A 26,122-nucleotide genomic window follows, 5' to 3' on the forward strand; every position below is an offset into this window, starting at 1 on the left:
ATACACATTCACAATCACACCCATTAACAATTCAGAGTCTCCAAACAACCTTTTGGTTGCACATGAAAGCAAAGGGAGAACATCGAACTCCACACAGGAGGACCAAGATTCATATGCTTTCTGTGAAGCAGACCTGCTAACCACTACTTCACCATGCTCCCCTAATGCAAGACATTTCTTTACAAAATATTGGTTTACAGCAAGATTTCTTGGGTGTAAGGTATAATCAACATCGACATATACTGTACATGAACTAATGATAAGACACAAAGGAAACATGGCTTTTAAATACAGAACTTAAAAAATTGATTGACCTGATAAAGTCTTTTTTGGGGGCCATTTAAAGTACTCAAAAAAGATAATTAGATTGGGTATTTAGTTAACTTATTCAAATATTAAAGTAAACATTGTTAATATGCATTTAGTGTTATCCCTTAGCAAAATTGTTGTTTATCAAATCAATGATGTTGGGGTTTTACTGCGAGATGCCAAACTCCATCAACGATTTTGGAGATTTCCCCCCCCCCCCCCATCTAATTTTAGCCAACGTCCCCTAAATAAATGTGTCGCGCAGCGATTGTCTACGGGTCTACGGGTGCAGCACAGTTAAGGAAATAAAACGTTCCTACATTCGTCAAACGTCCGTGTGTCAAAAGCAGCCAAACAACAGTCAAAATTGGTACCCAGATTTAATTTACCTACTTGGGAGATCCTTACTTCCGCGTTCCTTTGGTCACGTGATTGCACAAGGCGTCACAAAGCGGTGCACCATGGGTATTTCTTGATAGCAACCGAGTTTTAAAAAAAACAAGTTTGCTTAGCTTACTTATGGTGCGTACATCATTGAGTAAAACACAAAAAACAAAAACATAAACACGAACGCACAAACGACAAAGAAGGAGAATACTGACAAAAAGCTGTAGGTCCCTGTCCTTTTCATTGTGAACGGGATATTTGGACACATTATACTGTGTACACACTGACTGTAGAAAAAGTCGAAGAATTAGCCTCTGTAAAAGGTTATGCTATAATCACGTTTGATACTACCGTCATTTTAACACTTCAAATGAAACATTGTCGTGAAGAAACGCTTTGGTGTCCAAATTTCCGGAAGGAGCGGTTTTAAATGAAAAGAATCCAGGAAGTTTGGAAATCACCGCAGGACGAGGCAAGATTTAGGGACTCTCCTAAAAGTACATGTCTGAAATATAACGTAAAGAGTAGGTATGTGTATTAAAAAAAATGTAAAGTTTAATTGATTCACACGGCATTATTGGACAAGTATTTTATGAAGACGATTCCAGTAATATAAGTATCACTTTCCTGTGACAGAAAATTATGACTCTTTAAAACCGGTGAAAATGCACCAATTTATGATCAACGTATAAATCTTTATCCGATTTTCTAAAGACTGGTATCAATGGAAAGCTTGCTAAACGCATAAACAGACAACATATAAATATGTTGATTATTTTTAATTAGTTAAGTAATTACAGTTACTATGTGGATCAATAGCTTGTTTGTTTGTGTGTGTATGTATGTGTGCATGGTACATATTGATAAAATTCATGATATCAGTGTTGGAAGTGAAGTGTGTTGACCACTTTTGGGCAGTTTGGCAGACATAGAAAAGTTAAAAAAAAAAATTATGACAGCTGCTCTACGTCATCGTTAATGGTGTAGCTATATTGATAAGGTAAAAAAAAAAAACTCAAACGCAATGGAGGTTCCGCCACCACTCAAAATGCGTGATTATGAGTATGCCTTGTTGAGTGACCAATTTCGAGAACCATTCAGCGACAGATACGCACATATCGATAAAAAGGGTCAGTTTGTAATTTTAAAGGACGACATATGAAGCTTTTTTGAACAATTACTATGTCTTAAAAACATGTCTGTGGCATGCTTTCATCAAAACACCTCAAGGATCAAGAATTATAGTCAATTTTATGGCCAGACCTCATCTCATCTCATCCCACATATGAGGCGTGTCAGAAAAGTTCCAGGACTGGTGTCCATCCATCCATCCATCCATCCATTTTCTGAGCCGCTTCTCCTCACTAGGGTCGCGGGCGTGCTGGAGTCTATCCCAGCTATCACGAAAGTATACGGTATTTCAAACCCAAACTACGACTTTTCCCCTTCAGTGTGGGCTGGCACTATTCGATCAACCAGCACGTCTACAAAGAGATCTTTCGGCTATTGCTTCATTCAGTTTATCACAATAGCGGTAATTGTAATTAACATACTAAAACCTGGCAAATGTACTTAAGGGGTCCTGGTCTAGGCCCCCCAGAATTGACACTGTAGTACCCCTTTAAAATAAGAATAAAAGTTGTTTCGCAGATGGGTGTGAAATTTGGTATGTCACGTTTACCATGACAGGACACACAACAAAGTTTAAGAATCTGAAAACAGCCATATTGGTTAGAAGCTGGATCGAATGCTCTCATGGGCCATTTATTGTGGGATAGTCAATTTATTAATAACGCTAATTAAAACTGTAATTTAATATTGAAATACTAAACTTTAAAATAATGTAATAGACACCTTAGTTCACCCCAATCTCATAAAATAATTATTCTTTCCCAATTGCTTAATGATTTTTTGATTTATATTACTTGCATATTTATATGCACACATTTGAACACCTTTTATTTGTATCTCTGTTGTGACATTATTCCCGTACTCATTGTTGTAGCTTCGTCACTCTGCGATGTTTGCATAACTGTTGTTGATCACTACAGGCCACTTACGTGCTGAGGATTCTGCACCATTTGCCCCATTATTGTTGTATCAGAATTATCGCACTACTGGTCATTTTATATTACCTGATGACTGCATCATTTGCATAATTTTCATTCTAGCATTACTACATTAGTGGTACCCTTACATTGCTCAATGAGTCTTTATACTTGTGTTTTTATGTCCTAAATGTATATTTTGTCATAGTGGCTTGCGAGTGCCTCCAACTACCAGAGACTTATTCCATGTGTGTTTTAAATGTTTTCAACATACAGTTCTTGGCCAATAAAGATGATTCTGATTTCTCATAAAATTTACTGTTGTGGAACCTTGAACCAGTTATGGAGTTCACGACTAATGAAATTTTAAAAAGTGTTTTTACCTCATTACCGCCTAACTGCAATTACGGCAAAGTATACTACTGTACTAGTAGTACTGTATCTCCTGTTTAAATTATTCCCCTAAGCACCCCCTTTAGCTCAGTTCCACCACCCCCACTGACTCCCACCAAAATCAGACAGTCCTTTTTGATGCAAAACATGATAACGTGCTCTAATTTAGCCTGATGGAGCCTCCTGCAATCCAAATATTGAATCTGCACAAATTTACTGCAGGTTTCTAAATGACCCAGAAGTAATACAGTAATGAGAATAAAATAAAGCAATGTAATGTGCCACATATGCATGATTGTATTGTTTATTTGTTTGTAATGTAATTCAAACACTCGCAGATTCTACATAATTATTTTCAATAAACAAAAATATTTTTAAATATTTTTTTGTTTCACCCAAGACGTTAGGTTTCTGCTCACTGTATTAGCATTAACATGAAATGAGTCTCAATCTGAAACAAAATAACAATAGCAATAGCAAAAATGACACACAAAATATGTGCATTTGAATACACATTTCCTTTACATCCAGGCCTGCATTGAAATGACACCATATCGCCTCAAACGTGACAAGGAGGCCCATGTAAAACATAATGTACTGTAAACCTTGAGACCTCATGGTCACAAGTGAATGATGGACTTGCATTTGATACATGCAGAGCATCAATTTGGCGCCTGAAAGCATTCAGGCAGACGCATCATGGGCAGCAGCAGGGATCCAACAAAGCTAAATAAAGTTCTGGAACTGGAACTGGAGTGTTGTTGCTTTGGCTTCCCTTCAAAGTTCAGTTGAAAATTATGACTGGCAGTGAAACCACAAAGAGACATAGAGATTGGACGTTAAACCTTGGCAACCTCCATCTGCATTTTTCTTATCCTCAGCAGGGCCGGATGTAGTTGGATTCAGGGAAAGTGGCCACCCCAAAATCCCAAGTTACTACATATATACTACCTACATGAACGAAACATACAATGTGAGCTACCGGTCTGTAAAGCTTTGACTTTCTGTCCCAGATCATTAACTCGTACAGTGTGAGTTGCAATTTAAGACTTATGCTTTCAAAATCAAACAGTGGGGTTTATGGTGCACAAATATTTGACTGGATCCACGTGAATGATCATTGGCCTGGTGTTGGAATCACTGCACCACTGTCACAAATGTATGTGCAGAATATTTTTGAAGACTCGTTTAAAATTCCTATTGCACAACGGGTATATAAAAGGGTTGAGGGTGGAGTTGATGTAACCCAGCCATATGGTTAACATGTGCAGGTCATGGTGCACGCAATCTCTACAGAACGCCATGACCATGAAGGCCATAAAGTACGGTATCCAACACAGCATGAAAGCTGCAATGATGAACCCCAATTGCCTGGCCGCCTTGTGCTCCTTGTGAATCCTCAGGCTGTGGAGTCTCTCACGGGAGTGTTCGATGAACCTTTGCCATGTCTGCCTCAGAGTCCCCTCGTTCGCCGGGTCCACCTCGGCGTTATCGGCCACCTTGGACCAGGGCACAGACCGGCTAGGGTCGTCGTTGTTGCAAAGCACAGATGTGTACCTCTCCACCTGGCTGATATTGCAAGCACCTCTTACCGTGTTTGGCACTGTGATGTGACATTCTTTTAAAGATGATTGTTGGTTTCCTTCTGAACCAACATTTTCTGGTTGAAAGGAAACTGAACTTAGTGGAATTGCAGCATCTGGGCTCTTCTCTTCAGGGGTTAAGGAGTTGCTTCCTGGTTTTATAGTCAATCTGTATTCCTTTGTTTTCATGTCAAGCAAACCTTGTTCCGGACACTGTGCACCAATTTTTCGGTGTGATCTAGAAAGAGAACTTTTGGTTTTATCAAATTCCTCAAGAGAATAAGTCTGCTCTAGAAGTTTCTGGTCAAGCTGTCTTTTTAAAAGTTTAACTGGAACCTCACATTCCTTTTCGGCAGATTTGGAGTCATTTGATGACCTATCATTTTCCTGATTGTTCTTTTCCTCAAATGAATCTGTTGGATGAATGATCCTCTCTCTGTCTCGCAGATGTTGCCTTACTGCTAAGTAGATGTGTGTGTAAAACCATATCATCAAAACAGAGGGTACATAAAAATTGAAGACAGCGGTAATAACTTTAAACCATGTGACGAAGCGGAAATCTGTGTCACACTTTTTCTCTTCTTCGGGTTTAAGTTCTACATGGGTGAAGGACCTCCATCCTAAAATGGGGAAAATCCACAACATTGACAGCAGCCAGGCTCCGGATATCATTACGCTTGCTTTCCCTCTCGTTCGATACTTCAGATACTTCAGCGGCTGTCTGACAGAGCGGTACCGATCCAAACAGAGGATAAACAAGCTAAAAATGGATGCTGTACTCGCCACATAATCCATAATCAGCCAAAATTGACAGACAGCCCTGCCCAACTTCCATTCATCCTCCAGCAGATACACCAGGTTGAGTGGCATCACAGTGGTGCCGACGATGAGATCGGCCACCGAGAGGCTTACGACGTACAGATTACCGACTGTGTGCAAGCTCTTCTCTCTTTTCACGGCGTAAAGAACAAGCATGTTCATTATGATAGTGAGGAGGGAGAGGAAGCCTAGCGATACACCCAGCAGGGCGCTGTTCAGTCGGCCATAAACTGGGAACGTGTGATTGACTGGCGGGGCGTTGGGATCATCCGGGTGGCTTCCCCAGCTGTTGCAACCACTGCTGTCATCGTACCTGTTTGTGTTCAGGTGCAGATGTACAGTGGAGAGCGACAGCGCAGATTCCATCCTAATAAATGGACACCTATCGATCCAGTCCCATGGTGGTAAACACAGCAGCGGGCCCAAATGTGTGGACAAAGAGGTGCTATTGGTGCAACAAAAACAGTGATGTCTTGTGAAAGACGATTATCATTGTGGTCTCAATCGATAGTCCATTGATTGTTTTGTTTATATCTGGAAGACAAAAAGAGAAAAAGAGAATACATGTAAGAAGGCTGGGAATGATTTTATGCCCTCAGATGTGGATGGGTTTCCCTCCATTTTCTAGACAACTTAAAACAATAGTAGGTGATTAGATCCTATCCCAGTTGACTTTGTCAGAAAGATCACTACACCCAGAGCATATGAACCCATTGAGTTGGAACTGATACTAAACGAGCGATGTGATCCACTACACTACCAAAGGCAGATAACTGGATTTTTTTCCTTATTGCATTATGGTTTGGTTCATTCAGTACAATACAAATGTCTTCCATGTCATTCGTCACCGGTTGCAAACGGTACCACTTATAAGCTTAGTCTTGGAGACTACTTTTGGGTGTTCTCATCTCTGCATGAACCAGTATTGACTCTGTCTCAATCCCTCAAAGTCTTCGGGCCTCTTTGGAGTCTCTTTTTTTGGTTTGGAAGTTTCCTTTCGTATCTGAGCTAGATAACAGAGAAATACTTTGAGGAAACGTTTTTCTATTTCTAAAAGAGCTTAGGAAAGGTGTGTCGATGCAAGCTTTAACCCATCTTCTGCATAGAGGCAACTGAGAAACCTTTACAAAAATATGTTACCCATAACCCTTTACGGCAGCAATATTTTAAGCAGCAGGCCATCGATGATGTTTACCGACTCTACTTGAAGACGCTTGAGAGAACAGAAGCAATAGAAAACACCTATGGAGAAGAAATTACAAATCTCGAGTAAAATACCTTACGGTTGTTAATATTGGACAGCATTGTAATACTTATTTTGGTAGCCCATAATTTACCCCATCAGAAAATGCCAAATTCACATTTAAGAAAGGGAATGTCCATATCAACAAGTTTAGCCTCTTAAGTGTTTCTCACTGTTGGTGACAACCTGATTGAGTGGTTGCACTGCTATTATGTCACGCTAATTCCATTGCCGACCCAGCTATCAGCATTCCGCCGAACACAACCTGTTGTGAAAGTCACCAAATCATGGAGAACGGAGCTGAACTATGCCGCTTGATGGAAATGGGTTGAGTAGATCCCATCATTTGGAAGCTTTCAGTTTGAGTGCTGAAGAGAGATGAAAAGGTATCACGATCTCAACTGCATCCTTAAATTATATTAAAGTCTGCTATGATATTTAATTCTACAAAGTGAAACATTGAGTAGTGTCAAACTTCTGAAACAGATGTAACATTTTGTAACCAGGAAGAATAGGCACGAATAAGTTTGTGGAGCGTTTAAGCCAAGTAATGCTCAATGATGAGTGCTTTTATTTGTTTTATTTATTTATGAACCTATGTCCAGTTGCTTTCTAATCAATTGGGCTTAAACACAGACAGTAACTTGAGTCTGTTGTTCAGAAATCTTAATGTGACTTGACACTTCCTGTAACATTTAAATGAAGGTTGGAGTTAAATCCCTTGTGGTTTGTTTTTCACTGTCCAGCTGGCTGTCTTTAACACTCACACGCACACTCACACACACACACACACACAAACACTCACACACACGTGGAGAGGGTGGCAAATGCAGTCAGCACACAAACTGTGATCGGAGTAACTGAGACACTAATGGCGTGTTTATGTCTGCTTAAACCCATTTGCATTCATAGAATTCCACAGCAGAATGTGTTCACAGCTAGCGTAAATTTGCATAGCACAGCAAGACGCCTTTATGTCAAAAAATTTCAGTGGGCATGCTTTTGTCCTGACTGTCTGATGTATTGATTTCTAAGGGAGAAGATTGAAGTAGGTTTATACCCGTTGCCATGGAGGCAAGTGTGTGTGTGTATGTGTGTGCGCGCGCGTTTGTGTGTCTGTATGTGTCATGTGTGTATCCTGTACATTGGTTTTATAGGCATCTCTCCCGGGAGTGCGTCATTTGGCCTTTTCAGGCCCACGACAATAAATCGCCGGGTGGATTGTTCCACTCAATGCCTCCCTCTAATAGACGCGTCCCATTTTCCCATCAGGAAAACAAAGGTTTTAACTGTAATTATCTCAGTTCAAAGACACTAACTTTTGCAAACTTAACACGCATACATCAAACTGTTCAGCCCATGTGAACTCTGTTGCTAACCAAAACATCAACACCTACCAAAGCATGTAAGAAATTGTTGTAAAAGAATTCCCTTCGCAATGTCAAAGACGATCCTGCGTTTTATATATATAGCCACTATATATTTAACAGCGATTAGTGTTCCAGTAGGCTGAAATGGGATCACTAAACAATGTTGAGTTTATGTTCTAATGTTTATATTTCTAGGGGGAGAGTCTATCTCGATTCCTTCTGTGTCTCTGCCTTTCTCCAAAAGAGTCAACAATTATATTTTAAACTCCAGTTTTATTTGATGTGAATTACAATAACTATCCATCTATCCATTCATCCATTTTTCTCCACTTATCTGAGGTTGGGTCGTGGGAGCAGCAGTTTAAGCAGGGAAGCCCAGAATTCCTTCTCCCCAGCCACTTCGTCCAGCTCTTTCCGATGGACCATGAGGCGTTCCCAGGCCAAGCGAGAAATGTAGTCTCTCCAGCGTGTCCTGGGTTTTCCCCGGGGTCTCCTCCCGATGGAACATACCCGAAACACCTCACTGGGGAGGTGTCCGGGAAGCATCCTAATTAGATGCCTGAGCCACCTCATCTGGCTTCTCTTAATGTGGAGGAGCAGCAACTTGACTCTGAGCCCCTCCCAAATGACCGAACTTCTCACCCTATCTCTAAGGGAGAGTCCCGGCACCCTGCAAAGGAAACTCATTTCGGCCGCTTGTATCTGCGATCTTGTTCTTTCGGTCACGACCCACAGCTCGTGACCATCAGTGAGGGGTCAGGACGAAAACCATGGTGCCCCTCCTGAATCTGTGATTTGACTTCCCGACGGACCCTCCTCTCCAGCACACCTGAATAGGCTGAGGAGTGTGATCCTCCTACAGTTGGAACACACCCTCTGGTCCCCCTTCTTAAAAAGCGGGACCACCACCCCGGTCTGGGCCTGTTTATCGACACAATTGAATGTGTACATATACGTATGTCAAGACACACTGTTGTATGCTATCACTAATGACATAGGCAAATCATAATTACAATAAGTATTTGCATGAAAAGCACTTATAGGCCATAAATATAAAGGTGTCTTCATGTGTTGTGTGACCATGCACTCTCACGCTACGGTGGAAACTTGCTCATTGCGTGCTTTTCGTAACCACAAAACAATTGTATGTTGGTACCATCGTAAACTGCGGAACCCCTGGCTGAAGCAAAATTAAATGTACATCGATATTTTGTCGCACACCTGGAAAAATTCCATTATACAATTTAAGCCTTTTTCATTGTAAGCTGTATAGTTCAGGGATTTTGTTTTTTATACAGCTCTTGTATTGGAGCCCACTGGACCAGAGAAGGCTGCTACTGCACATGTGATGAAGTAATGTTTTAAGACCTGGTGAAGCAGCACGTGGCTCGATATCCAAGTTTATTTTTGAACATCCTGTTAAGAGTAACTGTATACCATTGTATGTTTGTGGTCACGAGGGGCGGGATAAATGTTTTTACGGTTGGATATATATGCAAACCAGAACGCAGAGAACAACCCCTGTATAACATGTTTAGTCACTGGCGGTGATGATACTGTTGGCGGGAGGACAATAATAATAACATTGGAAAGTGTTATTCAATAGCACTTAGAGACATGAGTCATCCGCTGATTCTCTCAGTCCTAAATAAATGATGTATTCGTTCCAAGGCTATTCGTCCTCTTGTCATCTATTGCTTGATAAAACGCTGTTTAATGAATGATTTACCTCATTGAACCCATCAAAATGTGAACTAGTCTCACATAAAACAAGTTAGACAGTGGGTTGAATGTAATAAGTCTCAATTCTGCAGTTAGCAATATTTTAGGAACATATCACAAATACCAGCAGCAGGTTCTCTATGCAATCTATTTGTCCCCCTCCCCCAATAGAATTGTGCATAATGACCGTTGTTGCCTCTCTGATATCGTTAGCCATCAGCGGAAGCATTCTAACGAGCGCACATCTCGCGTCCCTGTTCGCAGACTTGCCATCATTTAAGAAGCATCATGGAAAATGATTAAGGATTTGAGTTCACGGTTTCCACCGTTTGTTTTGTTTAGTTGTACGTTCGAACTTTTACGCACGCAAAACACGCGCGCACGCACCTCGACTAGGATCCGAATAAGTCACCAAGGCACAGTTGTGGAAGAGTTTTAGCGTGTTTGTGCGCCTACGCGGGGCAAAACAGAAGGTTTGGCTCTTACCAGACGATGCGTAAATATTCCACAATGCATTCCAGTCGCGCGTGACCAAAAATGCGCCTACCTGTCGCACTCACGCTCGCAACAGCCGATGGAGTCGCGCGCGCTCTCATTCACAGATGCAGTCTCCTCCTGCTAAAGGGACAAAGTCGTCGTCCGAGGATGAAGTCAAATGAAGATGAAAGCAGGTGAAGGTCGGCAGATATCACATCGTGTGTCTTGCATTCATCAGGGGATTCAGCAAATCCAGACTTGCATGCGGGAGGGGGAGCGCATGCTCATTAGTGGCAATGCTAATCAAAGGATTACACTGCTTTCTTCCTGTTCTCTATGCCTTCTACATTTAAAGTCAATGAAAGAATACGATTGCTATTGTGCATGAAATAGACTAATCTCAGCCCCATTCACTCCTTTTTTTAAAAAACAATTTATCTTGCCTGAAGGGCAGCAAGGTGGCTCCGTGCAGTGTTTCCGAGTCATATTTTACATGAGAAAAATCTCACCAAAAAGTATGCATGTATACTGAAATAATGATGATGTCGATCCTTAGTGAGGCAACAACATCTGTGAAGAAATCTGAAAATGGCAGTGCACGGAATGGGCAAAATTGCTCATGGATAAGTGTGGCAAGCAACATGTTAAAAAAGGGTTGAGGCTGTAAATGCTGCCAAAGCGCGTAGGCACATTATATAGCAAAGGCTATGAATATTTTATTTAATACAAGGGGCTAGATTCTCCTGTAGGTTTAAGTCAGAAAAGGTGCGCAGCTCGGCGCTTTTCTGTCCGCGCCCATTCTGCTCCACTTCAGTCTATCATTTGCGTGCCATGTCCGCACTTTGGTTGGAGTAACCCTAAAATGTTGGCGTTCTCTCATCAGAATCATCTTTATTTGCCAAGTATGTCAAAAACAAACAAGGAATTTGTCTCCGGTAGTCGGAGCCGCTCTAGTACGACAACAGACAGTCAATTGACAGAGTACACTTTTGAGACACAGTCACTGAGCAATAAGAGGTTACCAGTAAAGTGGTAATGCCGATTATTATTATTATTATTTTTTTGACAATTGTGCAAATGGTGCCGAGTCCTCTAGCAATTTAGAGCAGTTTGAAATGACTAATACAACAATAGTCTGGTGCAGTGACCATTGTGCAAATGACTTCAAGAAATTAATGCAGTTTAAAGTGACTAGTTGAGCGATAATCTGGAACAATGTCAATTGTGCAAATGGTGCAGATACTTCTCAAGCACATCAGTGGCCAGTATTGTTCAACAACAGATATGCAAGTAGTGCAGAGTGGCGAGACTACTACAGTGAGTGCACATATAATGTATAATTGTCCCGACAGAGATGTGACTACAATCTCAAGACAAAATTGGCAGCATATTACAATGGAATTGTAAGTTAACTTGTAAAGAAGTTAATGGCAAGAGGGAAGAAGCTGTTGAAATGTCTGCTCGTCTAAATGATTGTTTGCTCATATCTATTAATTAAGTAATTTTCATGCATGAGCTGTGAGTGGCATTTTCATTTCAAACACGGTGCATGGCAGCTTGGGAGTTTTTCTGAAAGCGCCATACAACTGCAATCATCTTAATGACGCGATGGTTTGTTAGATTTGGAATAATTTTGTTCAGATTTGAGATCATCGTCGTTCGTAAAATCCGTTTAAGTGACACAGCGCCGTGTGTGGCGCCGATATGGTTGCTGGGCAACACTGATCAACAGCTGGTCACTTGCTTTATTGATGACCTTTCTAAACGCAAATTAAATTACATAAACAGTATAGTACAGTATTTATTTAATAGGGTAGGGATAGAGAGAATAGGGATGCACAATTCATCAAATTTGAATCGTGATCACGATTTTGGCTGCCACGATTAAATGAGCCTGATCATTGGTAATTTTTTATACATTTAAAATGCGGGCACTGCTGCATATGAAAAGTGCTTCATTTGTAGCAGTGCTCGCGACCTAGTCAGCCAGCTACCAGGGGGCGAACGTATGGTTAAGGCTTCATTAAGGGCCGGCACCGCGCTCCCTGGCCAACTTTAAAATAAAAGCTTAACATCTTGCTACATTGGACATCAATGCCATTTTAAGCTTTTACATGAGAAAAATCTTACGTCACACCACCAAACAAAAATGTCACAAAAAGTATGTATACCATATTAACTTATTACTACATTTGACACCAATGCCATTTTAAGCTTTTATTTTGAAGTTGGCCCTCTCAGCACGTTCATGGAGAGGTGGTGGCGTGTCACGGTAAGACACCATTAACAATCGTTGTAGCGGCTGCCTTGACTTCAACTTTTCCTTTTTACTTATTTGGGCCATAATCGTGCAGCCCTAAGAGAGCGAATGTTGAATACAAAAGCACATGCTCCTTGAAAGTAGCCTGTTCGACGAGTGGTGTCCACGTCTCACTGGACTGACGCCAACATGTGTACATCTGCAATAGGGTTAATTTAATCATTAAAGTGTGACATATGACATCCCAAATGGATTTCAAATGGATCCACATTACGGGAATTCTACCCACCTGCAGACTACAATGAGTCACACCTTTGAAGCCCTTCCGTGCAAACTGGCCGGATACGTGCGGTGGGTGTATCAGAAGTCATTAATGGGAGAACTGGTGGATCTTGAATACGCGCAAGCCAGGCGCGTAAAATACTGACTCACGCACCAGCAGGACAATATGGCCCAAAGTAATTTCTTAGTAGGGGTGCAATTATACTGAGACTTGTGTCGGTGCCGATACTATATGTCTGTACTCGAACTCAGACTCAAGAAATAAAAAGAAGCTCCAGTTCTACTACACCGATACCACTTTAACAGCCTGATATAAAAATTTTGGGCAGGTGGAGAAGCAGCCATGTTAGCTGTGTGGAGATTTATTTTTACACAGAGGTAACATGTTTTTTTTTGTTTTTTTTCCCCCCATAGTTTCTACACTTTAATGTTAAAGATCATCAAACAAAGGTAAATTTCAGACAAAGATAACCCAAGTAAACATAAAATGCTGTTTTTAAATGGTGATTTCATTTATTAAGGGGGGGAAAAAAACAACTATTCAAAGTTACCTGGTATGTTAGAAAAACATACAGTTGAATGTTAAAATGTCATTAATGATGATGAATTATCCACAGTCTTATTGAGATGATCAAGAAAAGTTTCCCTTTTAGATTTTTTTTAAACAATATTTTATTAAAATAAAACACATTTTCATCACAATTGCCAGACAAAATGGCATTATTAAGCATTGGTGTACTCTGTATCGACAAGTACTCAAATGTAAAATTTCAAAACAACTTTTTTTTCATGTTGTCACGAATGGGAATTTGTTTGTAGATATTTTGAGGGGGAAAAACTAATTTATTAAATTTTGGAATAACTTTGTTACATAACAAAATGTGGAAAAAAGTGTAGTGTAGCTCTGATTACTTTCCGGATGCACGGTATCACTTAAACATACTTCCTTGACACTTTGACACACTAGATAATTCCTATTTGAGAGAGGGTTTTGGAGGCATCCTGGGGTTTTCCAGAAAGTGCACAAGACCCTTAAATAGGTGAGTTTTTCAGCAAATAGCTGGGGATAGGTTTCACCAGAAAAAAATCCAAATAGGTAAATTTGTGACTGGTGAAGCTTGAATATGCGGGGGATTACTGTACGTATGCCCCTGGGGATTACTGTATATAAGGTAAGGAAAAGCTGTCTTAAAAACTTACCAGGACCCTTTAAAAATGGTCCAAAACATACACATTCGTTGCATAGAAACATTAGTGTTGAACTTCGGGTGGCCCATTGTGAACAGAGGATTTATTGTGCACCGAATGTAACCATAAATATCCCCAATGTGAATAGTTGTTTCCAAAAGCATTATGCTATGATTATGTAAACTGGAAACCTGCAGCTGCTATATGACAGACAGTCACCATTATGAAGTGCCTGGCGCAGACTGTGTGGGTGTAGTGGTATGACATTCTTGATGTGGTAGCGGGTCACGAGGTGATGAAGAACCATAACGGATGAGAAAAGGGAGAAGGACAGTTTGAAGATAGCCCAAGTTCATTTGATTTTTTTTTTATTTTGATTTTTTTATAGAAAAGCAGCTGCTCACAGATAGGGCCTCGGATTAAAAGTGCAAAAATGACTTCCATCACCGTAATCATTGACTGAAAGCTTAAAAAAATAATGCCAACCCTCTGCGTGTGGCGTAGGTTGGATAGATAAACAAGTGGACAGAATTGGCCACTCTGGTCACTGAAATAATTTCTAATATGACAAATGTAGTAACAAATTAATCAAAATACAACAACAACAAAAATTACGCGTTGCTTTATTTTTTGTGGTTCCTCCTCCCTCCCCACCCAAAAAAAAAACCAATAGATTTCTCTCTTCAGAATGCCTTGATAGATGATTAAATCTGAAATATTGATCTCCTGTCTCACTTTGAGCTCTGACAGTGTCAGTCAAGCTTGAGCCAGTCCACAGTGTTGTTCCTTATGAAATTTCACATATAATTGTAAAACATATTGGATTCATTTGGGCATATGCTATGTGTGTTTAGGGGCACTGCCCCTTGAATTTTTTTTTTAAAAACTCCTTACGGCAGTTCTCCAGCAACCAGTCCCAATTCCCATCAAGTCTGTATTTTACTTTATAGCTATCTCAGTATCTGTAATGAAATAACAACAAACAAATAAAACAGAAATGATACATACTATACGTATATATAATTATTTACTTGATTGAAATATAATTTTGACCATATTTACAGACTACAATCCATATTTGGATTAATTCATGGACAATATAATGTATTACAACAAGATTTTATGTATTTTTATTAAAATGTTTTGAATTGTTTTATACGACGTTAATTATTTAACAAATAAAAACATTTCAAATGATGAATAAATTTACATGTAATTATTTTGTAAATACATTTTTTAAATTAACCATTTAATATTTTTCGAGCTAAGTATATGATAGGCACCATAGAAACGCTGAACCAAATTTAGGTTAACACTGACCTCTGCTGGTTGTTGAGGTTGTGGTGGACATTTTACTGTAAATCCAAAAGAACCTTCAAGTTTACTTTGGTTGTCCTGCAACTTTTGCAATTGAATATCACGTACGATTAATGTCTTTGAACCTATTAAAATGTTTTTAAACATGTACTTGAATGCCGTTCCAGGCTGTCAATCATTTCATCCAGTGACGACAATCAGAATCAGAATCATCTTTATTTGCCAAGTATGTCCAAAAAGCACACAAGGAATTTGTCTCCGGTAGTTGGAGTCGCTCTAGTACGACAACAGACAGTCAATTGACAGAGAACACTTTGGAGACATAAAGACATTGACAAAAAACAGTTACTGAGCAATAAAGGGTTAATAGTTATCTGGTAATACCAGTACAATTTTTGTTTCTTTTTTTTGCCATCCCCCATCCCCTCATTTATTCTCACCTTCATGTTATTACAGATTGATCCAACAGAAGGCGGTAGTTAGCAGTGGTTTGGGCCCTTCAAACGAATCCTGTGCCATTTTTATCGTGTCCTTGAGCAAGATGCTTCATCCTTGTCAGATCCTCTCATTAGGATTTGTAAGAGCATGAATCACACACACACACGCACACGCACACACGCACGCACGCACACACACACACACACACACACACAAATTCTGGCAAAAAGAGCAAGCATCATTTCTTTTTTTAAGGACACGCTCATCATAAGCACAAAATAAAATCCCCCCCCCCCCCATTTGGTCACATAATTGATGTGCATTTTTTATTTTTTAATTAAAAATGTGCAGCATTTTACAAAAGGAGTAAGTAAATTGGTGGCTTATGTAACCCGCTCTGTGAAAAGTGTAATCAATGTGAAGCTGTCTTGATTCCTGCATTCTCTGTCAGCATTTTTCCGTATATATGATGCACTTTTTTTTTTTTTTTTTTTTTTGCGTGAGTCCGGTCGTAGATCACAACCTTCCTCATTGGAACGACATGAAGCCCCACTTCGTATGCCCTTTATATCATCTTCACTTTCCTCTCCATGAGCAAAGCCCCTCTTCCTCATCTTCTTCTTCTTAAGTCTTCCTCCCTTCTCATTCCTCTTCCACTTAATTTTCTCCAATTTACTCTGCTTCTCTCCCCTCGCAGCAACCCCCCCTCCACAGGCGTGTGTTGCAGTCACACAGTCAGGCATGTGAGGTGAATGAAGGACTTATGTAATGTGCTCTGCAGTCTCTTCATGTCGCCCTCTTTCTCGTCTCTCCGCTGGTGTTAATTTGACAATTAACTGGCAGGCCGCCACCACAGTCGACGTCCGATTTCCCACTTTTCACGCTGAGGATTAAGGCCCGCACAAAACTCCACGCGTGGGTGAATTTGTGTCAGTTAATTGTATGTCTTTACATTAAAATTTACATGCAAATTACACATATGCACTCTCGTACATGATTGTGCAAAAAGAATTGTAGGGCCAACGAACACAGTTTTTCACGCACAAATAATCTCACTGTTGCCATTATAAGACATTGAGTGTAGCAGCAATGTTTTAAATAATGTGAACATTTGTCATGGTCTTACAAGTAAAAAACAAAACAAAAAACAAAACTAAATGATTAACTCATGTTTGATAAAACTAAAATAGTGCAATTACTCAGCTGTCATTAACAGCTGAGTAATTGCACTATTTTAGTTTTGTTAAGAAAATGGAGAGACGAAGGCTTGCTGAATGTCATTCGACGTCATGCACGGGTGCCTTGACATTTTTTAAAGATTCTGTAAAGTAAATGCAGAGATATCTTTCTAAATACATAATACATTGATGAAGATAATTGCTGAAAACACGTGCAAAGTCTCAGGACTATGTTGTATACATTTGTGAAGATACTGGATAGCGTTAAACTGTTGTACAGCTTTCCCGATTTTTTGTGTGCCGTGGCTAAAACGCCGCCACGTGACGCACTTTAAGGTTCGGCAGGAATTGCCCCTCCCCCACTACATAAGAACTTGAGCGCCTTCATCTGCATCAGTGGTAATCCGACACAATTGGGATGGGTATTTAGCTTTGGGTTGGCGTGACCGCTTTTGAGTGCCTCGTTGTTGACCGCGAGTGTGCATGTCATGGAGAGAAGTTGGAAGAGCGCGGTCATTTTTTATTATTATTTTTAAGTCCAACGTGACAGCTAGCATGTGGATTGCGGGCTTTGCACTGGCTTGGCCGCTTTGGAACCCAAGTCAATGTCATGCACAGACGTTTTTGACATTCTTAACCATCATGCAAGTTTAAAAATGCAGCTTTTTTTTCAGCTGTACAATAAAAAAAAAAAAAAAAAGTAAAACTACTCACCCTTTGATTATTTTGTCAGGGAAGTGGAGAAAGGGAGGCTTGCTGAAGGCACGTTGACGTACAACCCCATTTCCAATTAAGTTGGGACGTTGTGTTAAACATAAATAAAAATAGAATACAATGATTTGCAAATCATTTTCAACCTATATTTAATTGAATACACCTCAAAGACAAGATATTTAATGTTCAAACTGATAAACTTGTTTGTTATTGTTTTTAGCAAATAATAATTAACTTAGAATTTTATGGCTGCAACACGTTCCAGAAAAGCTGGGACAGGTGGCAAAAAAGACTGAGAAAGTTGAGGAATGCTCATCAAACACCTGTTTGGAACATCCCACAGGTGAACAGGCTAATTGGGAACAGGTGGGTGTACAAAAGGAGCTTCCCTGAATTGCTCAGTCATTCACAAACAAAGATGGGGGGAGGTTCACCTCTTTGTGAACAAGTGCGTGAGAAAATAGTCGAACAGTTTAAGGACAATGTTCCTCAACGTACAATTGCAAGGAATTTAGGGATTTCATCATCTATGGTCCAGCATATCATTAAAAGGTTCAGAGAATCTGGAGAAATCACTGCATGTAAGCGGCAAGGCCGAATACCAACATTGAATGCCTGTGGCCTTTGATCCTCAAGCGGCACTGCATCAAAAAACGACATCAATGTGTAAAGGATATCACCGCATGGGCTCAGGAACACTTCAGTAAATACAGTTCGGCGCTACATCCCTAAGTGCAACTATGCGAAGCAAAGCAAGCGACTATGCAAAGCAAAAGCCATTTATCAACAACACCCCAAAACATCTCATCTAAGATGGACTGATGCAAAGTGGAAAAGTGTTCTGTGGTCCGATGAGTCCACATTTCAAATTGTTTTTGGAAATTGTGGACGTCGTGTCCCCCGGGGCAAAGAGAAAAAGAACCATCCAGACTGTTATGGACGCAAAGTTCAAAAGCCAGCATCTGTGATGGTATGGGGCAGTGTTAGTGCCAAAGGCTTGGGTAACTTACACATCTGTGAAGGCACCAGTAATGCTGAAAGGTACATACAGGTTTTGGAGAAACATATGCTGCCATCCAAGCAACATCTTTTTCATGGATGACCCAGACAATGCCAAACCACATTCTGCACGTGTTACAACAGCGTGGCTTCGTAGTAAAAGAATGCGGGTACTAGACTGGCCTGCCTGCAGTCCAGACCTGTCTCCCATTGAAAATGTGTGGCGTATTATGAAGCGTAAAATACGACAACAAAGACCCCGGACTACTAGAACAGCTGAAGCTGTACATCAAGCAAGAATGGGAAAGAATTCCACCTACAAAGCTTCAACAATCAGTGTCCTCAGTTCCCAAACGTTTATTGAATGTTTTTAAAAGAAAAGGTGATGCAACACAGTGGTAAACATGACCCTGTCCCAGCTTTTTTGGAATGTTTTGCAGCCATAAAATTCCAAGTTAATGATTATTTGCTAAAAACAAGAAAGTTTATCAGTTTGAACATTGAATATCTTGTCTTTTTAGTGTATTCAATTAAATATAAGTCGAACATGATTTGAAAATCATTGTATTGTGTTTTTATTTATGTTTAACACAACGTCCCAACTACATTGGAATTGGGGTTGTAAAATCGCTTTGTAAACCGTGTTGTTTGTAAACTTAGGTTTCACTGTATTTACACTTTTATGTCATTAAGTCATGGCGTTATACACTAATACTGTACCATATCCGAATATTCACGATACATGTAATATAATGCAGCAAGGAATGTACTGTCTGCTTTGTTCTCGCTCTCTCTCTGTGTATGTGTCTCATGATTGTGTTCGTGTGTGCACACACACACACGAACACAATCATGAGAAAACCATGCATGCATACATGTACAACATGGCGTTGGCGGCCTACACAACGGGACCCTGCAGGATCCATTAACACTTTAGGAGGTTTAATAGCTCACTGATGCACACACACATACACACAATAAAAAGCCTCATTGTTTACCATTTTGATGTCTTTGTAGGCATAAAAAAGACAAAAACAAATCAAGAATTAACGGGAGCTCATTAGCGGTAGCTTCGCTCCATCAGCGCTGGATTAACTTCATCATTTTTGTTCCTGCATTTGTGCGGTGCAGGAATTATCAGCACCGCGGGTGATGCAGCATCTCAAAACCAACACCCTCGCTGATCCAAAAATGTGGAACGAGCGAGAAATAAAAACGATTCCACTGTGAGTATGAGACGAGAGGCACACATTAAATGATAAACGTTTACTTTTCCTTCATTTTGCCCATTTTTTTTTTGAAGACGTGCGATTCGGCCGTGGCAAATGTCACACAGTTGCCTGGAGGATGAGATGAGTTTTCAGGTGCAAGGCTTGCAGCAACGGGCCTGACTAATACTCTTGCGTGTCGAACCTCGCCGATGATGAGGTGCTGGCATCATGGCCCAGTCACATGATAGCTAATAGCTGAGCTGTAAAGAGAAGCTGCACATGCAAATAAGAGCGCAAGAATATTTATTGCCTTATGAAGTTGGACATGACACACATCCATTTTTGCTGTATGGTTTGTACAATCCCAGGTGAATTTGCAAAAGAGGTGAGGAGTACACCCGAGACTGGTTGCCAGCCCATCGCTGGGCACATGAAGACAAACAATCATTCACACTCACGTCAATGAACCTAACGTGCATGTATTTGGAATGTGTGTGTACCCGGATAAAAGTCATGCAAGCACAGGGCGAACATGCAAATTCCACACAGAAAGGCCAAAGCCGAGAATTGAACCTCGAACCTCAGAACTCTTTGGCAAACATGCTAACCACTTCTCCTTCTTCACCATACTGTCCTTAATTTATTTTACTGACATTTTTTAAATGGTAGTCCAAATAGAAATCACAACAATAGGATTGCATTGGTTTATGTTAAGATAAATGTGTGATCAAAATCAAATATGTCTATGGTCTGTCACTGCCCCCCCCCCCCCCCCCCTTCCAAAAATAAGAAGGCAAAAATAAAATCATCAAATTAATGTTGGTGCTTATCATTGACTCATCTCAGGGCCGAATATTAATAGGTAACAACTGAATACCCCTCTTGAATATACCTTTATGGAAATTATTGTAAATTGGGGTGAGTGTTGGGGAGTAACTATAATTACATGTAACGATATTATGTAATTTAATTGCAAACATTATATAATTGTAATCTATTACATTACTGGGAGAAAATGTGTAATTAAATTACAGTTGCTTTTGGAAATTTCCAATTATAGTTACATTTGAAAAATTGCCCCAAAAACTCAGATTTCCCCCCCCCCCATATCACTTTTGAAAATGTTAGACCCCTACTTATACTTTTGAACACATAAAAAAAAACATAGACTTTTGAACAGTTTCATCTTTATAATTTTTGACTTTTGTATGAAACATTCACTTATCTGAGTTGTAATATGAAGCAATATTGTTCAAATTGGGCACATTTTTCATGAAGTCAATATGGTAAGGTGGTTTTCCACATGCTGAACACGAATTATGCAACATTTATTTAAAAAATATGTATTTATATTTCATCATGTTTTGTTATCAGTTTATTAATTGTTTAAAGAATAAATATGTGGTTAATTCATAAATACTGCTCTATGGTTTTAATACACTATTTTATTTTTTTAGAGGAAACATCCAAGGGCCATGCATGAAAATCAATGTTGCTGCCAATCATTGAAGTAACATTAATATTAAATCAATCTTTGAAATGTATTGAATGGAAATTATTTACATTTTTTTTTTTTCAAGGTGGTGCTTCGATGATATAATGCGACATTGTCAGCTCAGATTGCGATGCAGTGGTGAGGCTAATAGTGGCAGCATTTAGCACATGGTTTCATGTTAAATGTTAATAACCTAGACAGGTGGAACAAGCTTATAATGAAAGCATGTCGGCTGACACTATGTACCTTAATGTCGAGTGCAACTGTGCAAAATACGAAAATTTATTATTCCATTTATTTAAGATGATGAAATGTTAAATATCAATATTGCGATGTATTGTTTTCTAGATTTTTTTTTTGTCAGAATACTGCTTTTTTTTCTTTCCTCCGAACGATTTTGATTAAGAATCACACCAATCACTTTTTAACATTCTTTTGTATCATACAAGTGCAAAAAAAAAAAAGGGTAACTGCTTTACAACAAAACTAAAACTAAGTAGAACTATTCGCCTTTTGATGATCTATCAACAAGGTGGAGTGAGAGGAAAAGTGGAAAAGTTAACCACTGTACAATTAGACTAAAATGAAGTAAAACTACTCACCTGTTGATGATTTGTTAACGAGGTGAAGAGAGGGAGGGTTGGCGAAGACAGGAGTCGACTTCACGCATTCCACTTTTTAAAATTCGGACAACTGCCTCAATTGCTTCAAGACACGACTAATCAATCAAAAGAATCTTTAAAGTTCTATTAATTGATTATTATGCATGTCTATTGACTATCCCGGCCTTTTTTCATTCATTTTGTACTCTGATAAACTGTATAAAAGCAGTAATTTAAAGCAATAAAGTAAACACTTGCTAGTTGCGGGGGATAGGGACCAAATCCTACCGTGGATAGTGAAAATCCACGAGTAATTGATGTCCCCGCATTTTAAAAAAATGGTTGCCTGTGTGAATAATTTAAAGTGTAAACATAGCACAAACAATGTTCCCAAAACAGTTTGATATCATTTCGAACTATTCTCTCAACATTAACTGGACAAATAAATGGCTTACAGATGATGTGATTTTTAAAAAAATGCACATGCAGCGAGGACTCTTTGTAACTTCCGTTTCTTCTAACAGCCCAGGCTAAACTTAGCTTCCTTGACACCAATTACTACTTTCCTATTAGGCATGGCTCTGGCGCCATCTTGTGGCATCTTAGACCATTACAGAAAGAGCACAAAACACGTGAATCATTGAGTTTTCCATGAGGATTGCATATACAGAAAAACAACTCGAATAGAGGAATTTAGTGAAAAGCCAAGTGAAAATAGACGGGATAATAACAATTGCACAACAAAAAAATAGCACTTTCAGTAACATGGCTGCTGACATTTTGTGACACATGGCACGCATAAACATTTCACAAACACACACACACACACTGATTCTGAACATCCAAGTGTGTAATTGCATAGTCTCAAGAACCAATGACCTTCAGTGCACGTTTTTCCTGTCACACAAATTGAGCATCCCGGGGCTAAGAGACATTATGAGAGAGAGAGAGAGCTGGGTTGGGGGCTGGGGCTGGGGGGTGTTATCTGTGCAATCCCAAGCCGTGTCCATCATGTGGCAGTGTGCAGCTTCTTTGGAGCTGCTGTCACAATGGAGCACAGCCAGTCAGTCAGCCTAATCCCCCCCCCACCCACCCCCCACACACACACTGTCTGCTCTTTATCTCTGTGTGCAGCTTGAAGCTTACACCCCCCCTCCACCCTGCCCCAAGTCCACCACCCTCCAGCCCCCGCCCCTCAGTCAGTCCCATACCCCCAAAAACCCTTCCTCCCCATGCATTCTACTGCTTTGAAGCCTCAGAGGAAACACCGTGCCGCAAATGGAAACAAGGAAAAAAAAAAAAAAAAGACTTCACTCCACAACCGCCTTACTCGTCGTTGAAATCACGTTGGGAAGAGGAAATGGGAACAGATCCCGTTGGTCGTGCTCGCATGGACAGATCGTGGTGACATATTCTGTATGGTTTAAATATGTCGAAATGAATAGGAAAATGAATGTCTATGGTGTCTCCAGTACAGTATCAGAAAGTATTACATAAAAAAGCAGGATATCATGCACGGTCTGTACTTAGGGTTTGACATAGTAAAAACCTGTGATGCATTGTTTTTCTGATCTGAGGACTTCTCTTGTCAGAATACCTATTGTCCTATTGTAGATTTTGCCCCTGCAAATCAAAATCAACAAAATCAATGAATATTATACACAATCTGGACTAGTGGTCAGACAAAATATCCATATTGTGATGTATCGTTTTCTAGGAAACAACGTACAGCAACATTGATTAAGTGCTTTAGTGCTAAGTATCACTCAGCATTTCACAAAAAAAGCATATCCTGCTCTGTCTTGACAGGGGATGTGTGACAAAATTGATAGTTCTAATTTTTATAGTCTGAAGTAATAGTCAGAATTTTTTATTTTTTTTGTGGGGTCAACATCCATCCATCCTTCCATCTATCCATCCATTTTCTACCGCTTATCCAAGGTCGTGTCGCGGGGGCAGTAGCTTTAGCAGGGACGCCCAGACGTCCCTCTCCTAAGTCTCCAAAATCTATTCATAAAATGTAAATTATCATGATGTGTCATTTTCAAGTCTGAACTCATGTTTTTTTTTTTTTTAAGTCATAATACCAACTGTTTTTCTGCAGGTGTTGTCCGTCTTTCCCCCGAAGTCATCTGCGTTAGGTGGTCAAAAATTGATAAAAAGATGAATAATTTCTCCATACACATTTTGGGTCAAAATCTATCCACACCATGCAGTATTGTGATGTATTGTTTTTCTTGGCCAGACTAAAAAAAGCTTCTTTTTTAAGTCAAGATACTGACATTTTTTTCTCGCTTTTTTTCTCTCCCCTCCCCCCCTTTTTTTTGAAAGACAAAGTAAAATGTCAAAAATATAAAACCAACATATCATGCAGTTTCAACTAGGTATACACAATAAGTAACTAAGTCAAAATAGAGTATTACACAGACAAGCACCATATGATACCCTGCCTGGGCAAGGACTGGAACAAAATATCCATATTGTGATGCATCTTTTTGATTTCTTGTCTGGACCAATTAAACTTTTTTATTTTTTAATAATTTTTTTTTTTTGTCAGACTGCTGCCAGTTTCCAACAAATTATACATTTTGGGTCAAACAATCCATATCATGCCCTGTCTAGAATATTGTTGGAACAAAATAATATATATTTTTAATTTGAATGTATTAAGTTTTTTTTGTAAAAAACAAAACAACAACTTTGAACGTAACCACATAACAGGTATTTATGTGCAACATCATAATCAGCATCAACAACAAAAAAACAACATTATATCATGCACTGTCAGGACCAATTTTTTTTTTTTTAGTCAGAATAACCCAATGAGTGTAGTTTTTATTTGTATTTTTTTCCAAAACACACAAGGACACTTTACAAAAAAAAAACTAAAAAGTTAAATTGTTGAGAGAAAAAAAATTGTTAAATTGCCTTTTTAAAAAAAAAATAAAAAAATCATAACAACCTTTTTCATAGTCCAAGCATGCTTCAAAGTTGCATCATATGTCCACATCGGAATACCAGCCCTATGCATATGGAAATATTTCGAGGACCTTTTCTAGCATAAATCTCTTTATACATACAAACAGAAATTTACCAACCAAAATGAAGTGTGAAATGACCTTCATCTGTTTCCACACAAATGCACATATAACCATTCATTTCTCTGTCTCTCTCGCACTCTCTTTCACATACACAAACACACACACACACACACTGTGCCACCAAATTCATATTTGTTCTACAAACGTGACAGCATGATTTATAGCGTTTTGTGGTGTTGAGCACTGATCTCTGGTGCATAAAAAAAAACCACACACACACACAACAAGCAAACACAAATCACATTATGAAAAAAAAAGCCTTTTAGTCCACCTTAACATTGCTTCGCTGTCATAGTGAAAATTCAGTCTCGAGTGCTCAGCACATGTTTTAGTTTGATTCTTAATTATAACAATGAGTAGGAGGAGGAGGATTGAGACCAGGTGATCCTAATGTGTTTTTGACCATGTGAGGATGTGAATTTGCTTTGTTTGTATGGAAGCGCTACAACTGGAAAATGTTTTGGGATGTTTTATTCTTCCCACACATGCAAATTTAACATTAACAAATGCAATACGATTTATAACTATATTACCAGAAAAATGAGACTGACTGATTTCCCCCCCCCCCCCCCTTTTAGTCATGTTAGACATTGAACCAGCTGTCTCGGATTCCTGCTTCTGATTGGGTCTGATTTGGATGAATTTACCTGTTGAGTTTGAGCCCTGGAATTTTTCGTGCATCCTATTATGATAGACATGTACACCCAATTGCATGTCCATCAGTGAAACTGGTGCGAGTGGCTGATTTTTGTTTTTTCCCCTTATAATTTTCCATGGGGTGTTACTGAGGGAGGCGGCACGGTGGACAACTGATTAGCACATCTGCCTCACAGTTCTGGGGACCGCGGTTCAAATCCCGGCTCCGCCTGTGTGGAGTTTGCTTGTTTTCCCTGTGCCTGCGTGGGTTTTCTCCGGGTACTCCGGTTTCCTTCCACATCCCAAAGACATGCAGGGTAGGTTAATTGAATACTCTAAATTCCCCTTAG

At 39.5% G+C, this 26,122-nt stretch overlaps 2 protein-coding genes across 5 annotated transcripts in view; both read right to left on the reverse strand.

Annotated features, from left to right (window-relative positions):
* The window catches only part of atg7 (ATG7 autophagy related 7 homolog (S. cerevisiae)), a 54,936-nt gene extending 53,777 nt beyond the window's left edge, over positions 1-1,159 (reverse strand). The window contains exon 1 of one of the 4 annotated variants that reach the window (XR_009790027.1): positions 703-1,159. The gene's annotated coding sequence lies outside the window, so the exon portion shown is untranslated. Of the gene's footprint in view, positions 1-629 lie in introns of all 4 variants that reach the window. The other 3 variants (XM_061783781.1, XM_061783782.1, XM_061783783.1) reach the window with 3 other exon arrangements.
* A 2,252-nt stretch (positions 1,160-3,411) lies between these two features.
* On the reverse strand, positions 3,412-10,682 carry hrh1 (histamine receptor H1). The gene is made up of 2 exons (XM_061783786.1): positions 10,422-10,682; positions 3,412-6,073 (listed from the first exon to the last, which is right to left on the reverse strand). The coding sequence occupies exon 2, from the start codon at positions 5,903-5,905 to the stop codon at positions 4,289-4,291; it is 1,617 nt and encodes a 538-aa protein (XP_061639770.1). The 5' UTR covers positions 5,906-6,073; positions 10,422-10,682; the 3' UTR covers positions 3,412-4,288.
* Positions 10,683-26,122: the final 15,440 nt, after the last annotated feature.

Source organism: Phyllopteryx taeniolatus, chromosome 9 (genome assembly GCF_024500385.1).
Source record: "Phyllopteryx taeniolatus isolate TA_2022b chromosome 9, UOR_Ptae_1.2, whole genome shotgun sequence".
NCBI classification, from domain to species: domain Eukaryota; kingdom Metazoa; phylum Chordata; class Actinopteri; order Syngnathiformes; family Syngnathidae; genus Phyllopteryx; species Phyllopteryx taeniolatus.